This window comes from Protopterus annectens, chromosome 14.part0 (assembly GCF_019279795.1).
Source record: "Protopterus annectens isolate FY-2018-M chromosome 14.part0, PAN1.0, whole genome shotgun sequence".
NCBI classification, from domain to species: domain Eukaryota; kingdom Metazoa; phylum Chordata; order Ceratodontiformes; family Protopteridae; genus Protopterus; species Protopterus annectens.
This window is the reverse complement of record NC_056748.1, coordinates 4,140,027-4,167,020: the sequence shown is the minus strand read 5'-3', so window position 1 is coordinate 4,167,020 and position 26,994 is coordinate 4,140,027. Positions and strand designations below refer to the sequence as shown.

At 44.5% G+C, this 26,994-nt stretch overlaps 1 protein-coding gene across 1 annotated transcript in view; it reads right to left on the bottom strand.

The window, feature by feature from the left end:
* The window catches only part of SMC3 (structural maintenance of chromosomes 3), a 2,445,376-nt gene that overhangs the window by 1,888,877 nt on the left and 529,505 nt on the right, over positions 1 to 26,994 (bottom strand). Inside the window, exon 7 of the mRNA XM_044056330.1 lies at positions 17,967 to 18,142. Within this exon, the coding sequence (XP_043912265.1) occupies positions 17,967 to 18,142 (176 nt within the window). The remainder of the gene's footprint in view (positions 1 to 17,966; positions 18,143 to 26,994) is intronic.

Here is a 26,994-nt window from a genome sequence, read left to right as displayed (position 1 = left end):
GACCTCTTCCTAGTTGTCGGCTCCGAAGGTCTGGTCGGAGCCGACACGGGAACTTCTATAACCTCGGCCCCGGCCGGAGCCGAGGGAGCCACAGAAACTGTGGACTGAGACTTATCGGCTCCAGCCGGAGCCGATGAAGGCAAAGGTTGAGAAACCTTAGGTCTCGGCTCAGTAGCCGGAGCCGAAGACCTAGATGCCTTAGAGGGCTTCCCTGTTGAAACAGACAGGGAATCCTCTGCCTTGAGTAAGCCTCTAAGAATTAATTTATTCTTTCTTTCCTGCAGGACCCTGGGGCTGAAGCCATGGCACACAGCACAGGAGTCCTGCAGGTGCAAAGGCCCCAGACAATAGACACAAGAAGTGTGAGCGTCTGTCAGAGACATTTTCTGACAGCACGCATCACACTTCTTGAATCCGGAGACCTTTGCTTCTTTAGACATTTTTGTCTGACAGGTGTACACAAACACGCACACAAACACACTAGTTATACCCTGTCAGGTTAACACAATAAAAATAGTAGTAACACTAGTAATTTAAACTACAATAAATTACAAAAAACACACACACTCCACTAGGGAAGGAAAGGCCTATAGGCCCAAAGGAAGAACCAAAGGTTCTTGGGGAAAGAAACGGAAATTTTTTGGGTAGGGAATAAAAGTTTTCTAACCTACACTAACTAAGTAAAAATATTAAATTAAAGGGGTTTTTAAAGACTAATTTTCACAAGAAAATAGTACTCACCAGGAACCGGTAGAAACAACCAACCTCGAAGCTGTAGCGGCAAACGAGATCTGAGGTAACTCTCGCCTAGCATTGTGGGATATAAGGGGAGCCTCGAGCCGGTGGAACCAACTCTCGAGCTTTTAGAGTGGCCGAGTCGGAGCCGAGGTCGGCTCCGAACCCATCCAGCAAGAATGAAGGCGAGATAGACAACTTAACATCTGGAGTTTCAATGGGGTTGATTTCTTGAGAGGTGGTACAGAGAGCAAAATGCTTCCTTTTAACAAGACAGACCTTTAAGAAACTTTCTGGGTGGCAAAAAAAAATCCAGTCGTTACCTTGAGATAAAGAGGTGTGCAAGGCCACTACTGGAATTGGAGAAAAAGATGTTAGTTTCCAGTTCTGGAGATGCAGTGGAGGCTTCCTGGATGGGTGAGGGTGGTTTCTTGAGCAGAGGAAAACAAATTTGTCTGTGCCAGAATACGGCAATGAAGATACCCAATGGTCTGCATTAAAGGGCTTTCTGTAAAAAACAAGGTATCAGGGGTATTGGTGAGCAAGCACCAGGAGGGCACTGCTCAACTACAGTCTCTCTCTCTTCTCAGGGACTACCTGTCTTACAGGCTCAAGACAAAATAAGTGCTGAACTTGATGTTGACCAGGGATGCAAAGAGGTGACAACACAGATTACCCAAAATGGTTTAAGATGGTCTGAGCCACCATTGGTTTAAGAAACTACTTGTGAGGCATCAGCATTCTTCTCCTGAGTCTGTCCACAAGGCAAATGGATTTCCCAGGAGTTTGCTTTGCTACCAGAAAGTGGCACAAATTAATTCCCCATTGCTGCACTCTCACTGCTTCCTAACGAAGAGTAGAACCCGGTTCCCTCGCTTGCTGATGTACCATACAACAGTCATGTGGTTAGTCTGAATGGAAATCACACCTAGAGTTAAGTAATACTTAAGCTCCTGCTATGCTAGGAGGTCTGCCCTAATCTTTAAGGCACTGATGCACAGATTTGCCTCTTAAGCCCTCCAAAAATCTTGGACCATTCTCCCTTGCCCCTCCCCAACCCAACTGACACGCATCACAGCTGACTAATGCAACCAAAGGAGGAAATACAAAGGATCTTCCCAAACGGAAAAGAGGGGAAGAGATCTTCAAATGTAAATACCCTCTGCAACCGTTGATCAGAATGACTGGGAAACTGAGGCTTAGAGTCAAAAAAAGACCATTGATTCACATAATAATGGGTGAACTAGACCACTGCAATAAATTATGCCATAAGACTTAGAAACTGAAGGACCAGAGAGGCAGAGGGTCTGTCATACTACAGGTCGTCTTCGGTTGCTAGAGTAATGCTTGGATCTTGTCTGGGGGGGGGTGCTAGGAGACTATGCTGCAAATAGTATGCAGATGGCAATCTAAGACTTGGATGTTTGTGTTGGCTCTACTAATAGATTTTTTTCTGTTTTGACTGCAATTCACTAGGGCAGACATCAGCAGATGATAATACCTGGCCTTCATTAAGAATTACCCCATTGTGGCAGCCGGGAGCCAATTATCTAAGATGGGAATACTCTCGTTCTGGAGACTGGCTGCAACTACGGTCATGCAGTTGGTGATAACATGGTGGACTGTGGTGAAACTGAAGGACGGGGCTCTAAAATGACAGACTGGTTCCTACTCAAAGGAATGCCCTGAGTGCTAAGGCAATCTTAGTGTGTAAATAAGTGTCCTGAAAATCCATGGAGCACATCCAGTTGTTTGCTCGAAGACATGGCAGAATGAACTGCTACATGACCATTCTAAATGAGTTTTTTTTTAATCCAAAACTGGCCTAAGGTCCTATTCATTTTTGGAACCAAATAAGAGTCCAGAGTACTACCCAAACAATGTGCGTTGGTTGGGACCTCCTAGATGGCCCACTCTTCTAGCAAGAATAGAACTTCCTTCTCAGACACTTTTAACTAGTGGGGTGGTATACCCAGAAGTCGACACTGTGACTGAGACTGGGGATGTGAAAAGGGTATGTAATAGCTTCTGGCTATTATCCCTCTTACCCAGGAATCTCAAGTAACTGGCCATCCATGCAGGGGAGTGGAGGAATAAACAACACCCCCTGACTGTCTATACCATTAAGCCATCTGAGCTGAGCTATCTCCAAGAAAGAACAGTCGAGTAATCCTTCAGGAATGTGACTGCTGTGACTGCCAGCAGTCACATTCCTTCAGAAATGTGACTGCTGGCAGTTATAAAATGGTCCACTGCATCTCTGGCTTTGTAGACCTCTGTGACCTATGGGTCTGCATTCATTAAAGGGGCCACCTCTGCAGCAGCCCTATTAGAAGTTGAGTTAAAGGAAGGAAGCTTAGATTTTCAGAAATAGATGTTTGGGTCCTTTTTGTTTCCTATTATACAGTCTTGTGGGTTGTCAAATCTCAATCTGACAGTAGACAGCAGTAGCACAGCTAGTGTGGGGCAAGTGGGACAAATGCCCTGAGCACAAAATGTTGCGGGTGTGTGATCAGTTGATCCCAATCCCTCTGTAATGCAGTGACGTCTTTTAAACGCAGGTATGGCATTTGCAGTCAAACCTGAGCACTGTAGCATGGAACATGTTACCTCATAAAATTTTTCTTGCGAACATGCAACATTTTGTCAGGGCTGGATCAAAGAATGCCTTGTAGATGAGGCATAAATCACCTCTCAATAAACAATATGACAGAGTAAAGGGATAGGGCCCTTTAGCTGGTCCACATAACACAGGTTTATTATGCTCTGTATTTTTCTTTTTTTAGTGAGAAACCCCTGGGGCCACTTTAATTTGGTATAAGTGTCAGGTATATGCAGAAGGGAGCACTGCCCTCAGTTATGGGCCTGATGAGGACCATGTACAATGGCACTAGGACTTCCTTTCACCTTGATGTCATGCCTTTACTTATAAGTTGAGCCACACAGAAGGATTTCCTCACTACTGTAGCTACCTGGTGGTCAAAGTTTAGCTTGCTATCAAATCTGGTGTTCTCAGGTCCCTCACCAGTGAGTCTGCTTTTAGGGATGTGCTATCGATATAATATTTGCAGGGATACCGGACTTACTGAACGGTAACTTTTCGCACTTTTAGCATTTAGTCTCAGACCATGGTTTTGGCACTAGTTGTTTGTAGGATGTCATCATCATTTGGGGATTTAATGAATGTTCCTAGCTTACAGTTGTCGGCAAACATGGTAAGCCAGAGTCCCCCAACATTGGCTTGCACTTCAAAGAAGTATATACAAACAGGAGGGGTCCCAACACTGATCACTGTGGGACACCGCTAATTAACAGGGTTCTTACTGGAAGCGGATTCACCTATCCAGACATCTGTCCTGTTAATGAGTCAGTTTGCAATCCATCTCATCATGCAGGGGTTTATGCCCAACTCAGTTAAGTTTATCCATGGTCCCCGAGTGAATGATTCTGTCAAAAGCTTTGGTCAGGTCTAGATACTTGGGGTGTACCATTTTACTCTCATCCATGGCCCTGGTGACTTTCTCGAAGTTGTCCACCCGACTGAGCAGACAAGACCTCCTTTTGACAAAGCTAAATTGGGTCTGGTCCAGAGTTTGGAGATTTCATATGTAGTTACTGATCAGGGCTAAGATAATTCTCTCCATGGCCTTGCAGATAAGACTAGTCAAGCTTATGGGTATGTAGTTCCCCGGGACAGTTGATGGGCACCCCTTGTGCAGAGGAACAATTGCTGCAGTTCTCCATTCCTCTGGGGAAAAAGCCCATCCAGAAGCTGTAGTTAAAGAGGATTTCTAGTGGCCCTGACAGATTCACTTTTAAGCTATTTAAGATGCATCTTGTGATGTTGTCGGGACCCACTGGGACCAAGTTTTTGACTTTAGCAAGTACAATAAGGACCTGTTCCCCTTGTAGTGGTCGCTACGGAGATGGTTGCAGGAATTCCTTTGGGTGTGGTACGAGATGATGGGGGTAGAAATTTGAACTGAATTGGTCAGCTAGCAAGTTTTCCATAGTTTCAAACTGGGTGTAAGTGTTGCCATTCATGATTAACTTGGCACAATGCTGAGCATTTCCCCTGAGGTTATGAACATAATTAAAATTACAGTTGTGTAAAATCTTACCATAACGGTAGCCGTCCTTGCCTTCACTGCTGCACTATTCTTAAGTATATGGGATTCCCTGCCGCAGAAGCTCAACGTCCAGCCAGACCTCCAAAGACTTCTGAATTTAACAGGTATGCCATATGTCACCATACGCTCCCTGATGCAAGGAAACTGAAGCAGCAGGCTCAAAGGGAGCCTGAATCAACTTCTCCAAAACAAAATTAAGATCCCAGGGAAGAGGAACAGGCTTACCAAAAACAGAACTGATTGCCCCAGGAGGAATACCAATCTAATCTAAGAGGTAAAGTGAACATCCAGGAAGGTAAAGAACTAGGGGGATGGAGGAAGGAAGTGAATATTGCAGCAGTGAAGGCAAGGACATCTACCATTATGGTAAGATTTTACACAAATGTACTATGTCCTTACATTCACTGCTGCAGCATTCTTAACTATATGGGAGAGTGACAAAGCTCAAGAGGAAACTAGAGTGGAGGAAGAGGCGGAAGGAATCCCCTAAAAAAACATGAACTGAAATAACAAAACCAACCCTAGCTCTAGAGATACCATCCAACTTACAGTTCTTGGTAAAGGTGTGCAGAGAACTTCAGGTAGCTGCTTCAAGAATAGAATTAGTATACAAGCCTTTGAAAAAAGCACCAGAAGAAGCCACAGCTTTAGCAGAATGAGCCTTAATTGAAAAAGGAAGGCTCTTGCCATGGAAAGTGCAAAAAAAGGAAACTGCCTTAGAAATCAAAGAAGAAACAGTCTACTTGAATACAATAAGCTCCAAAGATCTAGGATGCAAAGAAACAAATAACTGATCAGATTTTCTGATAGACTTGGTCACATCCAAATAAACTACAAGTTGCCTATGCATGTCCAAAGTATGAAACACCCCATTTCACTGTCAGTTTGTGGAGAGGGAAAAAAGTAGGCAAATTAATAAACTGATTAAGAGAAAACTCATTAACCACCTTTGGCATAAAAGGAGGGTTAGTGCACAAGGACACACTGTCCTCATAAAGAAATCAAAAAAGGAAGAGAAGCCATAAGGGCCTGCAACTCAGAGACCTGTCTGGCAGAAGCAAGCAGTAACAAAAGAAAAGTCTTACAGGAACAATAGGAAATGGAAACAGCAGGCTCAAAAGGAGCCTGAGTCAACTTCGCCAAAACAAAATTAAGATCCCAGGGAAGAGGAACATGCTTCCTGGGAGGTCTAATATTAAGGATGCCTTTAAGAAGTTGTTTCACCTCAAATCTAGCTACTAAAGGAGAAGAAAAATGCAAACAAGAAGAGATAGCCGATAGGTGGGCCTTACTAGAAGAATAGGCCAAACCAGCACTGAGCAACTCACACAAATAAGACAGAACCAAAGGAGCATCCAGAGTAAGTGGGTCCAGGTTACGACACACACCATAAAGAAAACCTCTTGTAGGATAGTAGTAGGTTTCCTTGCCTCATGCATGACTTTTAGCACATCCTCTGAAAAAAGGATTTTGATTTCTCATAGACACCTTATCACCCACAGTGTCAGTGGAAGTGTGAACAGATGGGGGATGGATAGGAGCTCCCTTGTCTTGTGTGATTAGATCCACCCTGTGGGGTAACTTGTGATGACTGCCCCTGGCTAGATGCAGAAGGAACTAATGCTGTCATGGCCAAAGGGGAGTCACGAACAAGATTTTGGGAGCATCCTTTGAATGCTGAACAGGAGTTCGGAAAGAGAGGAAGGGGAGGGAATGCATAAAGAAACATTCCTTTCAAAAGAATGAGAGGGCATCCACCTTCCATACCAGAGGACCTGGGACTCTGGCAAAAAAACAAAGAAGTTGTCTGTTCAAAGGGGGAGGGGCAAAAAGATGCACCTGAGGAGTACCCTACTGGTGGATAATATCCAGAAACACATCCCTATGAAGCATCCATTTGTGGGACTGAGTTAAGGATCTGATCAGAGTGTCAGCCATAAAGTTTTGACCAGAAGGGATACAAACTATATCACTTGACAGCAAGATCCCATACCAGAAGTGTCAACTGGCAAAGATAAGATCTCGTTCCTCAGTGTTTGTTGACATACCACATCACTGTGGTATAGTCTCTGAATACCTTGAGAGGCCCTGGAGAAGAGACTGAAGGCCTGAAGAACCAGCAGAAGAGCTCATCTCTGACACTGATGTGCTCCTTCTGCTTACAAGGCGACCACACCCCCTGTACCTTTAGGGAGCCAAAAATCACCTCCTATCCCATGTCTGAGGCATCTGTGAACAATTCCTGAGAGGGAAGAGGGGGATGAAAAGGGATCCCAGGATTCAGACAACTGCTGAATCCACCAGAGAAGTTCATGTTAAGGCAAGGAAGAAGAGGAATTGCAAATTCTACAGGATGACCCTGTTGAAGACGCACTGACTTCAAAAACCACGGAAACTTTCTCATATGAAATTTGGCTAGATAGGATTGGAATGGTGGATTCCATGAAACCCAGAACTCTCAGAAACTCCCTGGTGGTAATGGAAACCAGAGGAAGAAGTCTGTGAAAGAAATAAATGAGAGTTAAGGTCTTTGGAGGGGTCTGTGATGCAAGCACTGGCACAGTCAGAATCCTGCAACCCAAAATAATATGATCCTGAGAAGGCGTCAGAGAAGACTTTTTGAAATTTATAGGGCATCCCAGGCTCTGAAGAAGGGATACGGCAAAATGAAGATTTTGCAAGGGTCCCTGGAGAGGATGCCTGAATCAACAGGTCGTCCAAGTAAGAAAATATTAGGATTTCTTGAAGTCTGCAAAAGCCAATCGCAGGAGCAAGGTATTTGGTGAACACCCTTGGGGCAGTAGAAAGACCAAAGGGCAAAGCAGAAAACTGAAAATGCCAGGAAGCAACAGAGAAATGCAAAAACTTCCTGAAAACAGGATGGATCGGAATATGGAGATAAGCATCCTTGAGATCCAGGGACACCATATAGGCCTGAGGGAGCAAGAAAGGAAACAAAATCTGAAGGGACATCCAAAACAAAGGTACCTTTAGAAAAGTGTTTAGATGACAGAGGTCTAGAACAGGTCTCAGAGTGTCCTCTTTTCTGGGCATTAGAAACAGTCGGGAGTAGAACCTTTTCCCCCCTTTAGGACAAAGGCACCTCTTGAATTACCCTGAGACAAGAGATCCTGAAGAACCTCTAGTAAAAAGGGAAGATGTTCCCGAGGAGGCTGAGGAATGCCCATAACAGAGGATAGGATTTCCATACCATGAAGTATCCTTGACGAATGGTCGACAGAACCCAAGAATCCTGAGTGATCTGAAGCCAAATCCAGAAGAGAAAGAGAAATGTGGTTTGGAAGAGATGAACAGTTACACCGCACCTGGTTTGTCCAGAAAGAAAGGCTTCAAGTCCCCAAAAATTGAGTAGCCCTAGAAGGAGGAGTCCATTTGCCACTCTTTTTACCTTTAGTAGAAGAACATGATTGCCTATGAACAAAGCCAGGCTTAGCAGGGTAATTTCTCTGAAATGTAGGCACAGGAGAAACAAACGTATGCTTAAGTTGCCGTAAGGCCTTACCCTTATCCTGAAGGGACTTGAACCAGCAGTAGTTTCCCCAAACAAAAGTTTAGAATCCAGAGGAGTATCCATCAACTTAGCTTTAATATCATCAGGTGGGTCTATAACATAACATCGACAGCTTACGTTGTCGAATCCAAAATCATCCACACCTAAGCATCGAAAGCTAAAAACAGCAAACGGCCAAATCATAGAATTCTTTCCTAGGGAAAGAATTCACTTGGCCATCCGCAAACAAAATAACCACACACACCCAAACATAATGGGGGGCTTCGCCCTCCACCCCCGAACTAAATATGCCAACTCTGAGACTGCTCTACATTGGGGAAAGGGCAAATCACTGAGAACAGCCACGCAAATTCTTTCCCCGATGAAAGAAATTGATGATGTGGCCATTCGGTATTTTAAGTGTTCGACGCTTAGGTGTCGAATACACATTCAACAACCTAAGCTGTCGACAAATCAATAGGGAACCCATCAGGTAGAGGTTGAAGCCTAAGCCAAGAATACCTCATCATAACTGAACCAAAAACAGCAGCCCTAGAAGAGTCATTTGCCGCATCATAACGGCATTTAATAGAATGACAAATGACTTGAGAGGAAGCCCCTAGCAAGGAAAGAAGAGAAGTTTTACACTCAAGAGACTGGAAAATCAGAAATAAGTTGACAGATCTCAGAAAGAAGAGCCAACACATACCTACACATATGCGTCAGATCATTAGTAGCCGTAAATGGTAGTGTAGCAGAAGTGTACAATTTCTTGCCCAGCCTGCCCATTGTTCTACTGTCCTTGTTAGAAGGCAATAACTTGGGTGAAGCAAGCAAATGAGATAGCTCATCAGAAACTAGGGACACTACCGAAAGGTCAGCAGCAGGACCTTTTTATATAAAACAATCTCAGGAACCCTATAAAACCTATCAGGCTTCTTGGGAGCAGTGAGGAGAGAATCAGGCATCTGAGAGGCATGGAGAAAGCATCCAGTAAAGCAGCCAAGACAGGAGGAATAGCCCCAGGTTTAGGAGAGTCCAACTGCAGCAACTCATAGTACCATTTATGGATAAATGAGACCCTAGTAAAATCCCACTTGGAAAAAAAAATCCATCATCCTAGATAGACTTTCCCCTAAGGAAATTTCCTCCAAAGGAACATCAGGACTAATACATTCCTCCTCTTCTGACCCATAGTCCAAAGGAGAAGGAACTGGAGTAGAATACGTTAGGGATTAGTTAGGAGAATCAGACTCATCCTCAGAAGAATCCTGGTCTCTAGGCCTTTTAAGAGTAGAAGACCAAGGAGGACCAGGAACTGAAACCCCACGAGGAGGCTTTAAGGACATTAAGGCAGAAAATAACCCCATAGTAAAAGCCTGCCACTCACTTTGTGGATCCCTAGAAGCAGAAGAAACATGTTTAATTTTTGGATTATTTTTCAAGGGAATGGTCTGAGAAGGCTCAGATCCAGAACGACAGTTGAGAACTGTAGCAGGAACTCCTTCCCCAACTAAAAACTGAAGAACTTCCGAAACCCCTCAGAAAAAAATCAACCGTGGTTCCCTCTGAACGTCTGAGATGCATGCCTGCAAAGCCTTTTCAGACATGCTGCCTGCTGGATTCTCATCAACCTCCAGCACTGTCACTGCAGACAAATCTGACAGTACAGCTGGGTAAGCCTCTGTGTTCATAACTACCTCAGGAGAAACACTTGGCAGAAGTTGGACAGCAGACGATTCTGGTCATACTTTTTTCAGCTTCTTCCCTAACGGCTGACCCTCGGGGTAGGAGACTCCTTCCATAGTATCTTTAGCGAGCAGCCTAAGATGCTGGCTCTCAAAATACAAGGAAAGGGAAGAAAGTCTCCTGCGAAAGGTTTTCAGAACAAATGCCTGACGAACAGAACAAGACATATGGTCATGAGAAGCACCTAATGGGGAAATTTGTCTCCCACACTGTTATTTACTCTTCCTGGATGACATTAACCTCAAAACACATAAAAAGCAAGAAAAAACAAAATCCCCAATGGGGCACTTATCTTGCAAAAACAACAAAAGTACAGTTTTGTACCTACCATAAATGTAGATGTCCGATAGATATGCAACTGCAGTCCTTACATATGGGTTGTCCTCCTCAGGCAGCCCTCGGTCAGCCGGATTCCAAAGTCTGGGTCCGGCGTCAGCTGATGTCGCCTCCTCCCCGACGTCAGAGCGGCTGGGGTATAAAAGCATCAGCCGATGCCATCTTCCTCAGTGTTTCTTGCCCCAGATGCCAGGTGCCCTCCAAGGAAGGCTAAATTTAGAACTGGATGAAAATTCCAGACAAAACACAATAGCAATAAACAGATACACCATAACAGATATCCCCAGCTAAGTATAAAAGGAGGGAAGTGGACCCAATACACAGAGGGGTAGGAGGGAGGGAAAACCTGACTGCAGTTGCATATCTATCGGACATCTACATTTATGGAAGGTACAAAACTGTACTATGTCCTTCAAGAACGCAACTGCAGTCCTTACATATGGGTTGAATACCATAGCCAAGCTGGGGGTGGTAGGCTCTAAGGTAAGGATGGTGTAGCTAGAATGCCCTGCAGGACTGCCGAAGCAAAGCCTGCTCGGGATCTGGAATATAAAGGCAGGTGGTAGTGCTTGGAAAATGTATGCACGGAGCTCCATGTAGCAGCTTCTAGAATGTCCTTTGTAGCCACCCCTCTTAGGAAGGCTGTGGAGGTGGCTATAGCCTGATATTGGCTGGCACACCCTTTCCATGGAAAGAATAACAAAATCTGATGCAATGTCCAATCCATTTTGAAATTGTTTGTTTGGAAATTGCCTTTCCTTGCATTCCCGGAGCGTATGCTACAAATAGCTGGACAGACTTCCTGTTGGCCTTTGTTCTGTCCAAGTAGTAGCGTAGTTGTCTGTGTATGTCCAAAGTGTGCAGCAGCTTTCCCCCTTTATTTTGAGAATTGGGGAAAAAGGTGGGCAGGTGAATTGCTTGATTTAGAGATACCCTGGATATCACTTTTGGCATAAAAGAAGGATTGGTTCTTAAAGAAACCCTGTCCTGATGGAAAATGAGAAATGGAGGTACTGCCATGAGGGCCTGTATCTCCGAAACTCTTCTTGCTGAGGTAATTGCCAACAGGAAAACTGTTTTCCAGGAAAGAAATTGCAATTCTGAAGATGCTGCTGGTTCAAAAGGAGGAAGAGTCAATTTTTCCAACACGAAGTTGAGGTCCCATGCAGGCACTGGTGGTTTTCTGGGAGGCTTGATATTCTTTATCCCTCTTAGAAATTGTCTTAGTAAAGGATGTGAAAACACAGGAGGATCAGTGTTGTATGATGCTGAAATTGCTGAAGCGTGTATTTTTATGGAAGAATAGGAAAGTCCGTTATGCAGCATTTCTGCCAAGTATTCCAATATCTGTGGGATGCTCAATACTGATGCATCCTGTCCCTTGTTGGTATTCCAGATGTTGAATCTCTTCCATTTGGCTGAATAAGTCTTTCTGGTGGAAGGTCTGCGTGCTTCCAATAATATTTGTTGAACTTCCTTGGAAAGAGAGCTATGGGTAGAAATCATGGAACCCTCCAGGCTGTCAGCTGCAGAGTTTGCAGATTGGGATGAACCGTCCTGTAATTGTGCTGAGTCAAGAGTAGAGGCCACTGAGGCAGGGGCCATGGGTTGGTGCAAGTTATGCTCCTTAGTAATGGGTACCAGTGATGTCTTGGCCAATCTGGAGCTATTAAGATGCCTTTCGGTTGCTCTGCTTTGATCTTCAGTAACACCTTGGTCATTAATGGTAGAGGTGGGAATGCATAGATTGTTAGAGAGTTCCAGCTGAATGAGAGAGCATCTATTTTCCAGGCTTGTGGATGCTGTGTCCTCGAGCAGAACTTTTCAGATGATGATTGAGGTGGGAGGCAAAGAGATCTATGTCCGCCTCCCCATGCATGAGTTATTTGAGCAAAATGTCTGGATGCAACATCCATTCGTGGGTCCAGGATGTTTCTGCTTAGACTGTCCGCCAGAACATTGTCCCTGCCCGGAACAAACTGGGATTGCAGCTGTATGTTCAGTTTCAGGGACTTTTCCCAAAGAGTCATTGTTAGTATGCAAAGGGGTAAGAATGAGTACCTCCCTGCTTGTTTATGTACCACATAACAGTGGTGTTGTCTGTCTTTATTAGCAGATGGCCTTGTTGAAGATATTTTCCGAAGGCCTCGATTGCATGAATTACTGCTAACATCTCTTTTTGATTGATGTGTAGATGTACTTCCTGGGGGGTCCATTGCCCTTGAATGCATCTGCCCTTCATGTGCGCCCCCCATCCATGGTCTGAGGCGTCCGTTGTAATGGTTTGGCTTGTTGAACGTTTGTTGAAAGGCATACCTTTGTTTGACTGGCTTGCTTGGGCCCACCACAAAAATTCCCTTTTTAGACATGGGATGAGTGGGATAATTTCTTCTAAGTTGTGGCTGTGTTGAGACCATAGACTTTTTAGGTACCATTGCAGTTTTCTCATGTGTAGTCTTGCCAGTGGAATCAGTAGAATGCAAGATGCCATGAAACCCAGGGCCTGCAGGATTTTCCTTGCAGTCATCTGGGTGAGCTTTGCTAGGCTTCTGAAGTAATGTGGTAATTGTTCTTGCTTCTCTTCTGTGAGGTAAGCCATTTGTGATTCTGTGTCTAGTTTGGCTCCTAGAAAAATTATTTGTTGGGATGGCAGTAGTCTTGATTTTTGTAAGTTGACTGTGTATTCCAAAGCCTGTAGTAAGTAAATGACATAATTCAAGTTTTTTGTCAAGGCTTGCTTGCTGTCCGCTTGTATAAGGCAGTCGTCCAGGTAAGGGTATATTTGTATCCCTGGAGTCTGCAGTGCAATTACTGATGCCAGGCATTTCGCGAATACTCTGGGCGCAGTAGATAAGCCAAAAGGCAATGCTGAGAATTGATAATGCTCTGACCCTGCAAGAAATCTGAGGTATCTTCTGCAACTGTGTCTGATTGGGACATGCAGGTATGCCTCTTTGAGGTCCAGAGTAACCAGCCAAGACCCCTTGCCCAGCATGGGAAGGAGTTGCTGTAGCGTCAGCATTTTGAATTTTGGTACAATGAGAAAAGTGTTTAGAGCGGACAAGTCCAGTATAGGTCTCCACTGCTTTTCTTTTCTTGGAACAAGGAACAGCCTTGAGTAAAATCCCTGGCCTTGTTCCTGAGGAGGAACCTTTTCTATTGCTTTGATTTTTATCAGCTTTGAAACTTGTTTGAATGCCTCTGCCCTTTGATTTTGTGGCAGGTTTGGCATGCCTTGTCTTGTTGGTAAAGTATGGAAGTGGAACCTGTAGCCTTGGTCTATTATGTCCAGAATCCATTTGTCCTTTGTTAAAAGGTGCCAATTTTTTGAAAATAAGGATAATTTTCCGCCTAAAAGTGCTTCTCTTTGAGCCTTGGTCGGCGGTGTCAGAGTCAAGTCATTGTCATTGTCCCTGTGGAGCAGGGGATGTCCCTGCGCCACCTCTCTGATTAGTCGGTTGCCATTGGCGTCCTCTGGAGGAGCCTCTGTATTGCCCTCTTCCTCGGGTACGCCTGTTTTTTCCCCTTTGAAACTTGTCAGTGTCTGGAAAGGACCAATTCTTAGAAGGCCAATTCCTGCTGAACCTTGGTGGCTGAACCTGGAGGAAATCCTTGACTGTTTGCACTGATTTAGCCTTTTCCTCAATTGATTTCAACACATCCTGAGCATTAGCACCAAATAGCTTTTGTTTTTCCAGAGGTGCATCTAGAAGCTTTACTTTAACATGATCCGACAATGCCTGTTCTTTCAACCATGTATGTCTACGAATGACTGCCCCTGTCATAGCTGCCCTACATGAAGCTTCCAATGCATCATAACCACACAGAAGAAAATTATTGCTAACCTGCTGAGTGTTATGGACCAAATCCTGCAAGGCCTTTCTGTCTAAAGGCTCAGGAGAGGTTAACTTTTTCTGCAAATCATCCATCAAGAAATCCTGATACTGAAACATATGAAAAAGGCAATTAAGGGCTCTCATGGCAAGTGTGGATAAGGTATAAACTTTTTTCCCCCACCTCTCCAGGGACCTAGCTTCCCTGTCTGAGGGTAAAGGATTTTTGGCCGTGGATGTGGCCACCCCTTTGGGCCCCTGGGAAATTGTTTCTAGATCAACAGAATGGGCCTTAAATAAATGTTTGCGAGTTTCAGGAACCCTGTAGTATCTGTCCGGCTTGACAGGAGCAGGGGGGAGAGAATCAGGAGAAGCACTCGAATCTGAGTACACATCATCCAGTACATCTAACACTGGAGGGATAGCTAAAGGCCTGTGCTGGGGAAGCTTAAGGAAGGTACGCAGCCGCTTCCTGGAGTCGGAGAATTCCTGACCTTGCCACTAAAAATGCTCTCTCATGGAGTGGAGAATTTCCCCAAAAGAAATATCCTCAGGAGGAGAGGCAGAAGGAATAGATTCCTCGGCATCAGAATCCTCGTAGACCTGGAAGGACTCTTCCTGGGTATCTGAGTGATCAGAGTCACCAGAGGCTTCATCTGAAGAAAGGGTGTCTGTATGCTCAACCCTGGGCCTTTTGTCAGAAGGTGGCTGAGAACCTCTGTCAGGATGGGCCTGGGAGCCTCTGATTAAGGAAATTAAATCTGCAGCTAAAGTCATAATTTGTTTATCAGAAGTGGGCTGAGGCAAAGCTTTAGGAGGGTGAGACTTAGCCTGGCTGGCAGCCTTGGCACGTGTGTAGGCCTTGATAGACATAGACATAGGGGCCTAGCTGACCCACTTGCTGGAGTCACCTTGTCCACAGGTATGGTCTCAGGCAAATCCTGGGCTTCGGTTTCTGGAGGAAAATCAACAACCGGCACCGGCGCAAGCTCCGGGGCCGGAGTGATCGGTAAAGTGGTGTCGTCGGTCCGGAGCGGTGGAATAACCGCCTCAGAAGAGACCGATGCACTCACGGTAGTTTCTGGCGTGGTGTCGGTGGAAGTCGCGGGCCGAGAATGTCGGTCCCGGTCTTTCCGTTTTTTGGAAAAATGTGGAATCGGTTGTTCCGACGGCATGTTATAAGAGTATTTATCGCCAAAAAAATCTTCAGCAAACTCTGCCCAGCGCCTGAGAGTGCGCTTATTGAAGCAAGCACAGGCGGCACAGGCCGAGACGTCGTGGTCTGGGCCAGGGCAGGGGAGGCAGTAAGAATGGAAGTCCTTATGAGGTATTTGTTTACCACAAGACAAACAGTTATTAACTTTTTCAGTTTTTTCTGACATCGGCTGAGGCAAGAAAAGGTTCCCCAACGGGGTACTTAGCTTTTTGATGACTTCGGATACATAAAACACAGGAGCTGACCGACCGGCACTTGCGAACTGCTTCTGCTTCGGGCACCGCGCGGGCAAGAAAGACTGAGGAAGATGGCATCGGCTGATGCTTTTATACCCCAGCCGCTCTGACATCGGGGAGGAGGCGACATCAGCCGACGCCGGACCCAGACTTTGGAATCCGGCCGACCGAGGGCTGCCTGAGGCAGGACAACCCATATGTAAGGACTGCAGTTGCATTCTTGAAGGACATCAGGTGTAGGAAGTCCCTAGAGAACGAAAATTTTCTGTCAGGAGAACAGACCAACGGTGTAAAATATACCTTCAGACTGGCTGCAAAGAAATTCTGTTTTTGGTAAGCCTGAACGTCACTTTTATGCCCTACATTATATGCAGGGTGAATATGGTAACGTTTGGCATACCTTTTACATTCAGAAGTTTTTGGCAGACTGGTTGACATCAGGCTTCATTGGCAGGTAATCCCATATAGTTAAGAATACTGCAGCAGTGAATGTAAGGACATCTTATACTTATTTTTCACGTGGAAGGCTATCTTTGCCTCATACTTTGCTCTGGCACATTTGATCATCTCTCTGATTTGTTAGTTTAGACTGGCACTGTTTTGTCTGCTCCCTCTTGGTTTTGGAGAGAATTTTTTTTCCCTTTTGTTGAATGGCCTATATGCAGCTATGAATGTGGCTCTCCATTTTGTTTTTCTGTACAGCACAGAGAAAGCCTCAGTGTCATCGGAGTTCAGAGGGGCTTGGAAGTTTAATAAGCTATCAGCTGTAGGGCATTATATATGCTTCATTATCCACCCACGTCCAATACTCCAATGTTAGTCGGTCCATCAGTCTGAACTCAAAGTTATTCCTCTGCTTGCCCATCCACTATCTGCTTAAATTCTATTGTCTGGAAGACTTTGTAAGTCTTGCTGCTCGTCTTGCACTAATATTTGGCATGGTTATATCTTACAAATAGCTATCTAACTGCATTCTCCTTCACAGGAGTTGACTGTGGACAACTTGTAACACAGTATTTCCAAAACTCTTAATATTTCTTTTGGCTCTTTAGCTTTATTGACTTAACAAGTATTATATTGTGTTCCATTTTTTTGTTGTCTGAGCTTTAAAGCAAACACCCCATGAAATACTGGGGTAATCTTAAATTGGTTTCTTAAACTATCCTTTCTGAATTCCCACCTCTGATAGGGAATCTGACTTATTTATTCTTTCCTATTGTTTTTATCTCTTCATCAATCATTCAACATTGTGACCTAGCCTTCTCCAGATCTTTCAAATCCCACTCAAGAAAACTAAGCTTGTTCTCAAGTCTTTCCTTAAATATTCCAATAATAGGTTCATAGGTTCATAGATTAGTACTAAGCTAACTGCCCTTGCGAGCCATTTTAAGCCTAGCCAATTATCCCTTGTGAGACTCAAACCCTGCACCTTGTGTTTGTAAGGCAAACACCTTAACCATTAGGCCACCCTCCTTTGCAATCCTAGTTTTCATTCCATTCCAACCTGCCAACAGTTTTTCTTGTTCTTATTTTAAGCTTCTTAATTCTGTAACAATACCTTCCTTGCAGTTTAATTCAAACTTTTGTTGTTTCAGATAATAAACTGCGAACGACCAATGTTTATCAATTACTGCTCTCAAGGGATTTACTAATGTAGCTATTAAAAGCAAGTGATCTGACAAAGACTGTCATATTTTCAACTCTGTCACTAGGTTACCCATGCTCTACTGAAATAGATGCTCTGTCTAGTCTTGCTGCCATGCCATTTTTTTCCCTGATACAAAGTACTGCCTAGAAGAGCATGGGTGGCAACGGACATATCCAGTTAAAGCAACACATTCAAGGGAGCCATTAACGTGTCGCCCTTACATTGCTATCCTTTTTCTGCTGGAACCTTTGCAAGTTGCAGATCATGTACTTAGTACATTCCAGTTCACGCACCATATCGCTCATACTATTAATATGCCTCAGTCTGTCTAGACCACTTCCAGGCTTTTGGCATGAAACCGTGGGGCAACCTTTAGGAGAGCCTTAAAATTCTACCTATTCAAAAGGTACACAGCCATTTTCCATGAGAAGTTTGAGTGTTCATGTGTCCACTGTATTAAGTACAACTGCTACAATATTCTTTTTTGTAATTTTTGTACTATGTTTGGTATTCAAACACCAATGAAACGTACTGAATGGGGAATCACAGAACACCAGTGCAAGACAACTTACCTCATCAAGCTTTGCCCTGGTTTCATTGAGCTCTTGGTTATAAATGGTGTACTCCAGCGCTCTCCTCATTTTATCCCATTTCTGGTACTGTGCAAGTTCTTCTTTTTCCTCCTCCAAAGTATGCAAACGCTCTTCAATGTACTTTAACAGCTCATTAATTTTTTCTCTTTTGCCCTCTGGAAAAAAAGGATACAAAAAACTGCCTTTATTAGGCTACAAAAATCCACATTTTCATACTGTAACACATGTACAACCAAAATGACTCAGACAAATTGTAATAAGCATACAAGGCTGCATACCATATTCTGCTCCAAACAAGGTCTCTTTTCAAAGGGATACTGCCTTTAAAAACTTATCACCACATAATACCCAATTATGTCCTATCAGACTGGTTAGGATACACAACACTGCAAAACAGCCAAAACAAAAGAAACCATTCCAATATGAAACAGAATGAAGCATCCCTCTCCAAGAAAGACGGCAATGTAACTTGTCATTCTAACCAGTCATTCAGAACAAAACATAGTCTTATAATTATACTCCTCATAAAAGCAGATGGTCGCATACATGAATCACTACCACAGTTACTTATAATATTAGGAAATTAACTGCTGACAGACAAGAATTCATCCAGCCCGACTCTGAACTTTCGAAAAACTAATAATATTGGTTTGCCAGAACACCCAGTGAACAATACAGACATTGTAGGCATGCTTCTAGCCTCCATGAGGTGCTCAAGTGTGCTTTCTACAATGAAGCTGTAGATACCACAAGACATGTAACTACCTGCAGCCAGCACTATCATACTAAAAGTTATATGCCCCATTTATTATATTTTGTCTTTTACAGACTATAGTCATGTTATACAGATTCTAAGAGTTAGCATACTTTACATTACACTGATAATTTCAAATTAAAATTAATCCTACACTAAATATGACATAGTTTTTTTGTACAAGTCAATAAGCAGTTCAATGCACGCAACTTTTCAGTCTTTAGTAATACAATCAACTTTTCAAATTCCCAGTTCTAATCTTATTCTTTATTGGTTCTCCAAATCTGGAATATTTAACACGGCTATTTTCTCTGGATATCAGACTTTCCTTTTGAGATGGTTGTTGCTGCAACATAACTTTTCTTGGAAACCTGACTCAGAGACTTTCTCCTCCACACTTTAAACCAACTCTTGTAGTCTCTGTTTCCCTGAGAAAGTAATGGTTGTGACAGTTTTGGTTGTTCTTCTTTAGACTTTGATGTATGTCTTAGATTAATGCAACTGTTTTTCTGTCTTATCCCCTAACAATTTATGATGTCAGTTCCGATGCTTTACCAATTCTTTCAAAATTAAGATTCAAACCTTCTCATGAGTTTTGTATCTTTACTCACCTCTTGCTTATTGTTCTGATATGCTTCTGCAGTTTTATCACATCCATACTTCTGTTCAGTATTTGTTGATGCTCTGTATGGATTTCCAAGTTTCAGTAATGTAGCTGCAGTAGGTAACCAGCGCATTAACAACAGAGCATGTCAGAAAGAGTCCTTATAATGGCATATTCTTATACTCCAAAATGTACAGCTGTGTACACTTACCATAAATGTAGATATTCGAGTGTATTCACTGTTGCACATTTGGGTTATCTGCCTGCAGGTAAGCCCTCACCTGGCCTGAATACCAAAGACTTGGAATTGCTACGTCGGATGCTGTCGCTTCTTCCATGACATCAGGGGGTATAAAATATGCAGCCGACGCCATTACATCAGTTTCTCTTGCCCAAGATGTCAGGTGCCCCCAAAAAGGAAAGCAATTACATGGTGTGGAACATCCCCAGCAAAAAGCAAATACATATGATATAAGAGGTGCCAAATAAAGAGGCTAAGTAGAAGTAAAGAGAAGTCGGGGGGGCTGTAGGGAGGGTAAAGTACAGTTTTGTACCTACCATAAATGTAGATGTCCAATAGACATGCAACTGCAGTCATAACATGTGGGTTGTCCTGCCTCAGGCAGCCCTCGGTCGGCCGGATTCCAAAGTCTGGGTCCGACATCAGCTGATGTCGCATTTCTCTCCGACGTCAGAGCGGCTGGAGTACATAAGCATCAGCCGACGCCATTTTCTTCAGTGTTTCTTGCCCCAGATGCCAGGTGCCCTCCAAGGAAGGCTGTAATCAAATTGGAAGACAAAAACAGGATTCCAAACAAATAAATGAGCAATAAAACAAATACACCATAACAGATATCCCCAGCTAAGAGTAACAGGGATAGGAGTGGACCCTAGGCATAGAGGGGTATGGAGGGAGGGAAAATCCGACTGCAGTTGCATGTCTATCGGACATCTACATTTATGGTAGGTACAAAACTGTACTATGTCCTTCAAGAATGCAACTGCAGTCATAACATGTGGGTAGAATACCATAGCTTAGCTGGGAATGCTCTAGGAAAAAGATGGTGTGGCAATCAAACCCTGCAGGACTACCGAAGCAAAGCCTGCTCTGGATCTGGAGTATAGAGGGAGATTGTAGTGTTTGGAGAATGTATGCATGGAGCTCCATGTAGCAGCTTCTAGAATGTCCTTAGTAGGCACCCCTCTTAAGAATGCTGTAGAGGTGGCTGTAGCTCTGGTGGAATGTGGTCTGACATTGGCTGAAACAGTCTTTCCATGAAAAGAATAACAGAATCTGATGCAATGTCCAATCCATTTTGAAATAGTCTGTTTTGAAATTGCTTTTCCTTGGACTGCAGGGGCGTAAGCTACAAAAAAATGTTCAGACTTCCTACTGGCCTTGGTTCTGTCCAGGTAGTATCGAAGTTGTCTGTGAATGTCCAAGGTATGCAACAGTCTTTCCCCTTATTCTCAGGATTGGGGAAGAAAGCAGGCAGATGAATGGCTTGATTTAAAGAAACCCTAGATACCACCTTTGGCATAAAAGTAGGGTTGGTCCTTAATGAAACCCTGTCTCTGTGAAAAATAATAAAGGGTGGTATTGCCATTAGGGCCTGTAGCTCCGAAACCCTTCTTGCTGAGGTAATTGCCAACAGGAAAGCTGCCTTCCATGAGAGAAATTGCAAGTCAACTGAAGCTGCTGGCTCAAATGGAGGTAGAGTCAGTTTTTCTAGGACAAAATTGAGGTCCCAGGCTGGCACTGGGGCCTTTCTTGGTGGCTTAATGTTCTTGATTCCCCTGAGGAATTGCCTTAGTAAAGGGTGTGAAAAAACAGGAGGATCAGTGTTGTATCTAGCTAAAATAGCAGATGCATGTATCTTTATGGAAGAATATGAGAGGCCGTTCTTTAACATATCTGCCAAATATTCCAAGATGAGTGGGATGTTCAACAATGATGCATCATGCCCCTTGCTGGTATTCCAATTGCTGAATCTTTTCCACTTTGCTAAGTAAACCTTTCTGGTGGATGGTCTTCGAGCCTCTGTTAGTATCCGCTGAACTTCCTTGGAGAGAGATAGGCTGAAGTTATTTATGGGATCTCCCAGGCTGTTAGCTGCAGTGTCTGAAGATTTGGATGCACTGTTTCGAAATTGTGTTGTCAAAAGTAGAGGCCATTGGGGAAGGGCCCACCTCCTGGTGTGACATATGCTCCGTAGTAGTGGGTACCAGTGTTGTCTTGGCCAGTCCGGAGCTATTATGATTCCCTTGGGTCTCTGCTTTGATCTTTAGTAATACTGAGGTCATCAGTGGCAGAGGTGGGAATGCATAGATTGTTAGGGAGTTCCAGTTGAATGAGAGGGCATCTATTTTCCAAGCTTTTGGATGGTATGTCCTTGTGCAGAATTTGGGTAGAAGATGGTTGAGGTGAGAGGCAAATAGGTCCACTTCTGGCTTGCCCCATGTCGAAGTGAGTTGTCTGAAGGCCTTCGGATGTAACCTCCACTCGTGTGGATCTGTGAAATTCCTGCTTAGGTTGTCCGCCAACACATTGTCTTTTCCTGGAACAAACTGGGATTGTAACTGGATGTTTAGGCTCAGTGATTTCTCCCAAAGATGCATTGTCAGTCTGCAAAGGGGGTAAGAGTGGGTGCCCCCTTGCTTGTTTATGTACCACATCACAGTGGTGCTGTCTGTCCGTATCAGTAAATGGCCTTGCTGGAGTTGGTGTTGAAAGGCCTCGATGGCATGCATTACTGCCAGCATTTCCTTTTGGTTTATATGCAGATGTGTTTCCTTTGGAGACCATTGTCCTTGTATACACCTGCCTTCCATGTGCGCCCCATCCAAGGTCTGAGGCGTCTGTGGTCATGGTCTGTGTTATCTGTGGTTTTTTGAATGACATACTTGTGTTTGCCTGGCTCACCGAGGCCCACCATAGGAATTCCTTTTGTAGGCATGGAATGAGCGGTATGATTGTCTCCAAGTTGTTGCTGTGTTGAGACCAAATGCTTTTAGGTACCACTGAAGCTTTCTCATGTGTAGTCTTGCTAATGGAACCAGGAGAATGCAGGATGCCATGTAACCCAGGGCCTGTAGGAATCTCCTTGCAGTCATCTGGGTGAGTTTTGCTAAACCTTTGAAGTAATGAGTTAACTTCTCTTGCTTGTCTCCTGTCAGGTAAGCCATCTGAGAGGCTGTGTCTAGTTTGGCTCCTAAGAAGATTATTTGCTGGGATGGCTACAGTCTTGACTTTTGGAAGTTGACTGTGTATCCCAGAGCTTGAAGTAATCGTATGACATAATCCAGGTTTTTTGTCAACATCAATTTGTCGTCCGCTTGTATGAGGCAGTCGTCCAGGTACGGGTAAATTTGTATCCCTGAGCCTGCAATGAGCAATTACTGAAGCCAGGCATTTTGTGAATACTCTGGGCGCAGTAGATAAGCCAAATGGCAATGCTGAGAATTGATAATGCTCTGGCCCTGCAAGAAATCTGAGGTATCTTCTGCAGCTGTGTCTGATAGGGACATGCAGGTATGCCTCCTTGAGGTCCAGAGTAATCAGCCAAGACCCCTTGACCAGCATGGGAAGGAGTTGCTGTAGAGTCAGCATTTTGAACTTTGGTACTATGAGAAAGGTGTTCAATGCGGACAAGTCCAGTATTGGTCTTCATTGAGATTCTTTTCTTGGAACAAGGAACAGTCTTGAGTAAAACCCCTGGTCTTGTTCTTGTTGTGGAACTCTTTCTATTGCTTTCATCCGAGTCAGCAGAGTGATTTGCTTGATAGCCTCTGCCCTCTGGTTTTGTGGTAGGTTTGGCATGCCTTGTTTTCTTGGTAAGGTATGAAAATGAAACCTGTACCCTCGGTCTATAATGTCCAAAATCCATTTGTCCTTTGTCAGTCTGTGCCAATTTTCTGCAAACAGAGATAATTTCCGCCCAAGGAGCTTCTATTTGTTCCCTGGTAGGCGGTAGAGGAAAGTCATTGAGATTGTGGTTGTGGGGCAGGTGAAACCCTCGTCACTTCTTTGGTTTCCTGGCTGCCATTGTCGCCCCTGTAAGGGCCTCTGTATTGGCCTCTTCCTCGGCCACGTCTGTTCCTACCCCTTTGAAACTTTTCTGGATTAGGAAAGGACCAGTTTTTAGAAGGCCAATTCCTACTGAATCTGGGGGGTTGAACCTGGAGGAAATCTTTCACCGTCTGAACTGATTTTGCTTTTTCTTCGATGGTCTTTAACACATCCTTAGCATTCGCACCAAAAAGCTTGTTCTTTTCCAAAGCTGCATCCAGAAGTTTTGCTTTTACATGATCTGGTAGAGGTTGATCTTTTAACCAAGCATTTCTACGAATGACTGCTCCTGTCATAGCTGCCCTACATGAAGCTTCCAGTGCATCATATCCACACTGCAGGAAGTGATTGCTTACTTGCTGAGTGTTATGTACAGCTTCCTGCAAAGTCTTCCTGTCTAAAGGACAGGAGTGGCTAATGTTTTTTGTAAATCTTCTAACAGGTAATCCTGATATTGCAACATATGAAAAAGGCAATTTAAAGCTCTCATAGATAAGGTAGTGGATGTGTAAACCTTTTTGCCCCATCTCTCTAATGACCTAGCTTCCCTGTTGGAGGGCAATGGATTTTTAGAGGTGGAGGCTGAAACTCCTTTAGGCCCCTGTGAAATAGTTTCCAAATCAGCAGTATGGGCCCCTGAATAAATGGGAATGAGTTTCTGGGACCCTGTAATACCTGTCTGGCTTGGCTGGAGCAGGAGGAAGAGAATCAGGGGTAGCACTAGAGTCAAAATATAAATCATCCAGAACATCAAGTACAGGAGGAATAGCTAAGGGCCTGTGCTGGGGCTTCTTAAGGAAAGTCCTAAGGCGTTTCCTAGAATCAGAATATTCCTGACCTTGCCACTTGAAATGTTCCCTCATGGTGTGCAGAACTTCCCCAAAAGAAATATCCTCAGGAGGGAAGGCCGAGGGGATGGAATCTTCTGCATCCGAGTCCTCATAGGTCTGGAAGAGCTCTTCCTGGCTATCAGAGTGGACAGAGCCCTCAGAATCTTCATCTGAAGGAATAGGGTCAGAGGGTTCAACCCGGGGCCTTTTGTCAGAAGGAGGCTGGGATCCTCTCTCAGGATGGGCCTGTGAACCTCTAATCATGGAAATTAAATCAGCAGCCATGGACATAATTTGTGTCTCTGGAGTAGTCTGAGGTAAAGATTTAGAAGTAATATGCTTTGTTTTGCTGGCTACCTTAGCCCTAGTGTAGGCCTTAATAGACATGGCCATAGGAGGCCTGGCAGCTCCACGTGCAGGAGTGACCTTGTCTACAGCAATGGTCTCGGGCATTTCCTCGGTTTCGGTATCCGGATGAAAATCGATAACTGGCGTCGGAGTGATGTCCGGAATCGGAGTCGTCGGTAACGCGGTGTCTTCGGTTCGGAGCGGTGGAAAGACCGTCTCAGAGGGAACCGGAGCACTCACGCTAGGTTTTGGCGTGGAGTCGGTGGTAGACGTGGGCCGAGGATGTCGGTCCCGGTCTTTTCGCTTTTTGGGAGTTTGCGATGTCGGAAAGTCCGACGGCATGGTGTAAGCAAATTTATCGGCGAAAAAATCTTCAGCGAACTCCGCCCGGCGCCTGAGTGCGCGCTTGTTGAAGCGAGCACAGGCTACACAGGCCGAGACGTCGTGGTCTGGGCCCAGGCAAGGAAGACAGTAAGAGTGGAAATCCTTATGAGGTATTTGTTTACCACAAGAAAGACAATTGTTAACTTTTCAGTAATTTCTGACATCGGCTGAGGCAAGAAAAGGTCCCCAACGGGGTACTTAGCTTTTTGATGACTTCTGTATCGAAGAATACAGGAGCTGACCGACCGGCACTTGCGAACTGTTTCTGCTTCGGGCACCGCGCGGCAAGAAAGACTGGAGAAAATGGTGTCGGCTGATGCTTATGTACTCCAGCCGCTCTGACGTCGGAGAGAAATGCGACATCAGCCGACGTCGGACCCAGACTTTGGAATCCGGCCGACCAAGGGCTGCCTGAGGCAGGACAACCCACGTTATGACTGCAGTTGCATTCTTGAAGGACATCCAGGACTACAACAGTGAATACTCTCCAACATCTATATTTATGGTAAGTGTGCACAACTGTACTATGTTCTTCGTGTTTCACAGTTGCAGTCATCACATTTGGATTGATTCCCACAGCTAAGGTAGGGAGGAGGTAGTGAAGAAGCATTAGGGCTGGCAATCAGGCCCTGTAAGACTTCTGTGGCAAATCCAGCTCTGAACTTAGAGAAGGTAGGTGGTAGTGCTTGGTGAGTGTGTACAGAGCTCCAGGTTGCAGCTTCCAGGATGTCCCCAGTAGGGACTCCCCTGAGAAAATGCTGAAGAGGTTGATGTAGCCCTAGTGGAATGTGTTCTGATCCCCTGTGGGGTAGGCTTCCCATGGTGTTTGTAGCAGAAATGGATGCAGTGTGCCATCCATTTGGAAATGGTTTGCTTTGAAATGGCCTTGCCCTCTGCCCCTGCAGCAAAGCTGACTAGTAGTTGGTCTGAATTTCTGAAAGGCTTAGTCCTATCCAGATAAAACCTGAGCTGCCTGTGCACGTCCAGGGAGTGCAGGATCCTTTTCCTCTTATTCTGAGGATTAGGGAAAAAAGTAGGCAAATGAATGGATAGGTTTAAAGCCACACTAGAAACCACCTCGGGCATAAATGATGAGTTGGTCCTGAGGGAAACCCTGTCCACATGGAAGATAATGAATGGTTCCACAGCCACAATGGCCTACAATTCAGAAACTCTTCTTGCTGAAGTGATGGCTAGAAGTAAAGCTTTTTTCCATGAGAAGAATTTTAGGTCTGCTGTGGTAGCAGGTTCAAAGGGCAGAAGCGTGAGCTTTTCTAATACAAAGGTAAGGTCCCAGGCAGGAGTGGGAGCTCTCCTGGGGGGGTCTTACATTTTTGGCTCCCCTCAGGAACTGTTTGACCAGAGGATGAGTGAAAAGGGGTAGCTCAGTGTTATAATGAGCTGAGATGGCAGAGTCATTAATCTTAATTCAAGAGAAGGATAGGGCCTTTGTGGAGCATTTCTTTTAAGTAATCTAGTAAATGAGGTAAGATGGGCACAGTTGTGTCATTTCCCTGAGACTGGCTCCAGGAGCAGTATCTTTTCCACTTTTTCCAAATAGGATTTTCTAGTACCAGGCCTCCTTGCCTCAAGAATGACATCCAGCACCTGCTTACTGAGAGTTGCTGGTGGAGACTTCAGTGGATGTGCCAGGCTGCTAGATTCAGGGTCTGTAGCTGAGGGTGCAGAATAGTACAGTTGTGTACACTTACCATAAATGTAGATGTTAGAGTGTATTCACTGTTGCAGTCATTAAAATTGGGTAATCTGCTGGTAGGTTGGCCTCAGTCAGCCTGATAAAGTCTTGGGTCCTGCGCTGGTTGTTGTCCCTTCTTCCATGACATCGGGTCATCAGGGGTATAAACATGCAGCCAACGCCATTACATAAGTTTTTCTTGCCCCAGATGTCAGATGCCCCCCAAATGGGGAGATATATATATATATAAATAATTTAAAACACAAAAATATACATCCAAACAAAAGCAAATACACCAAAAACACTTTTAAGTGCAGTAAAA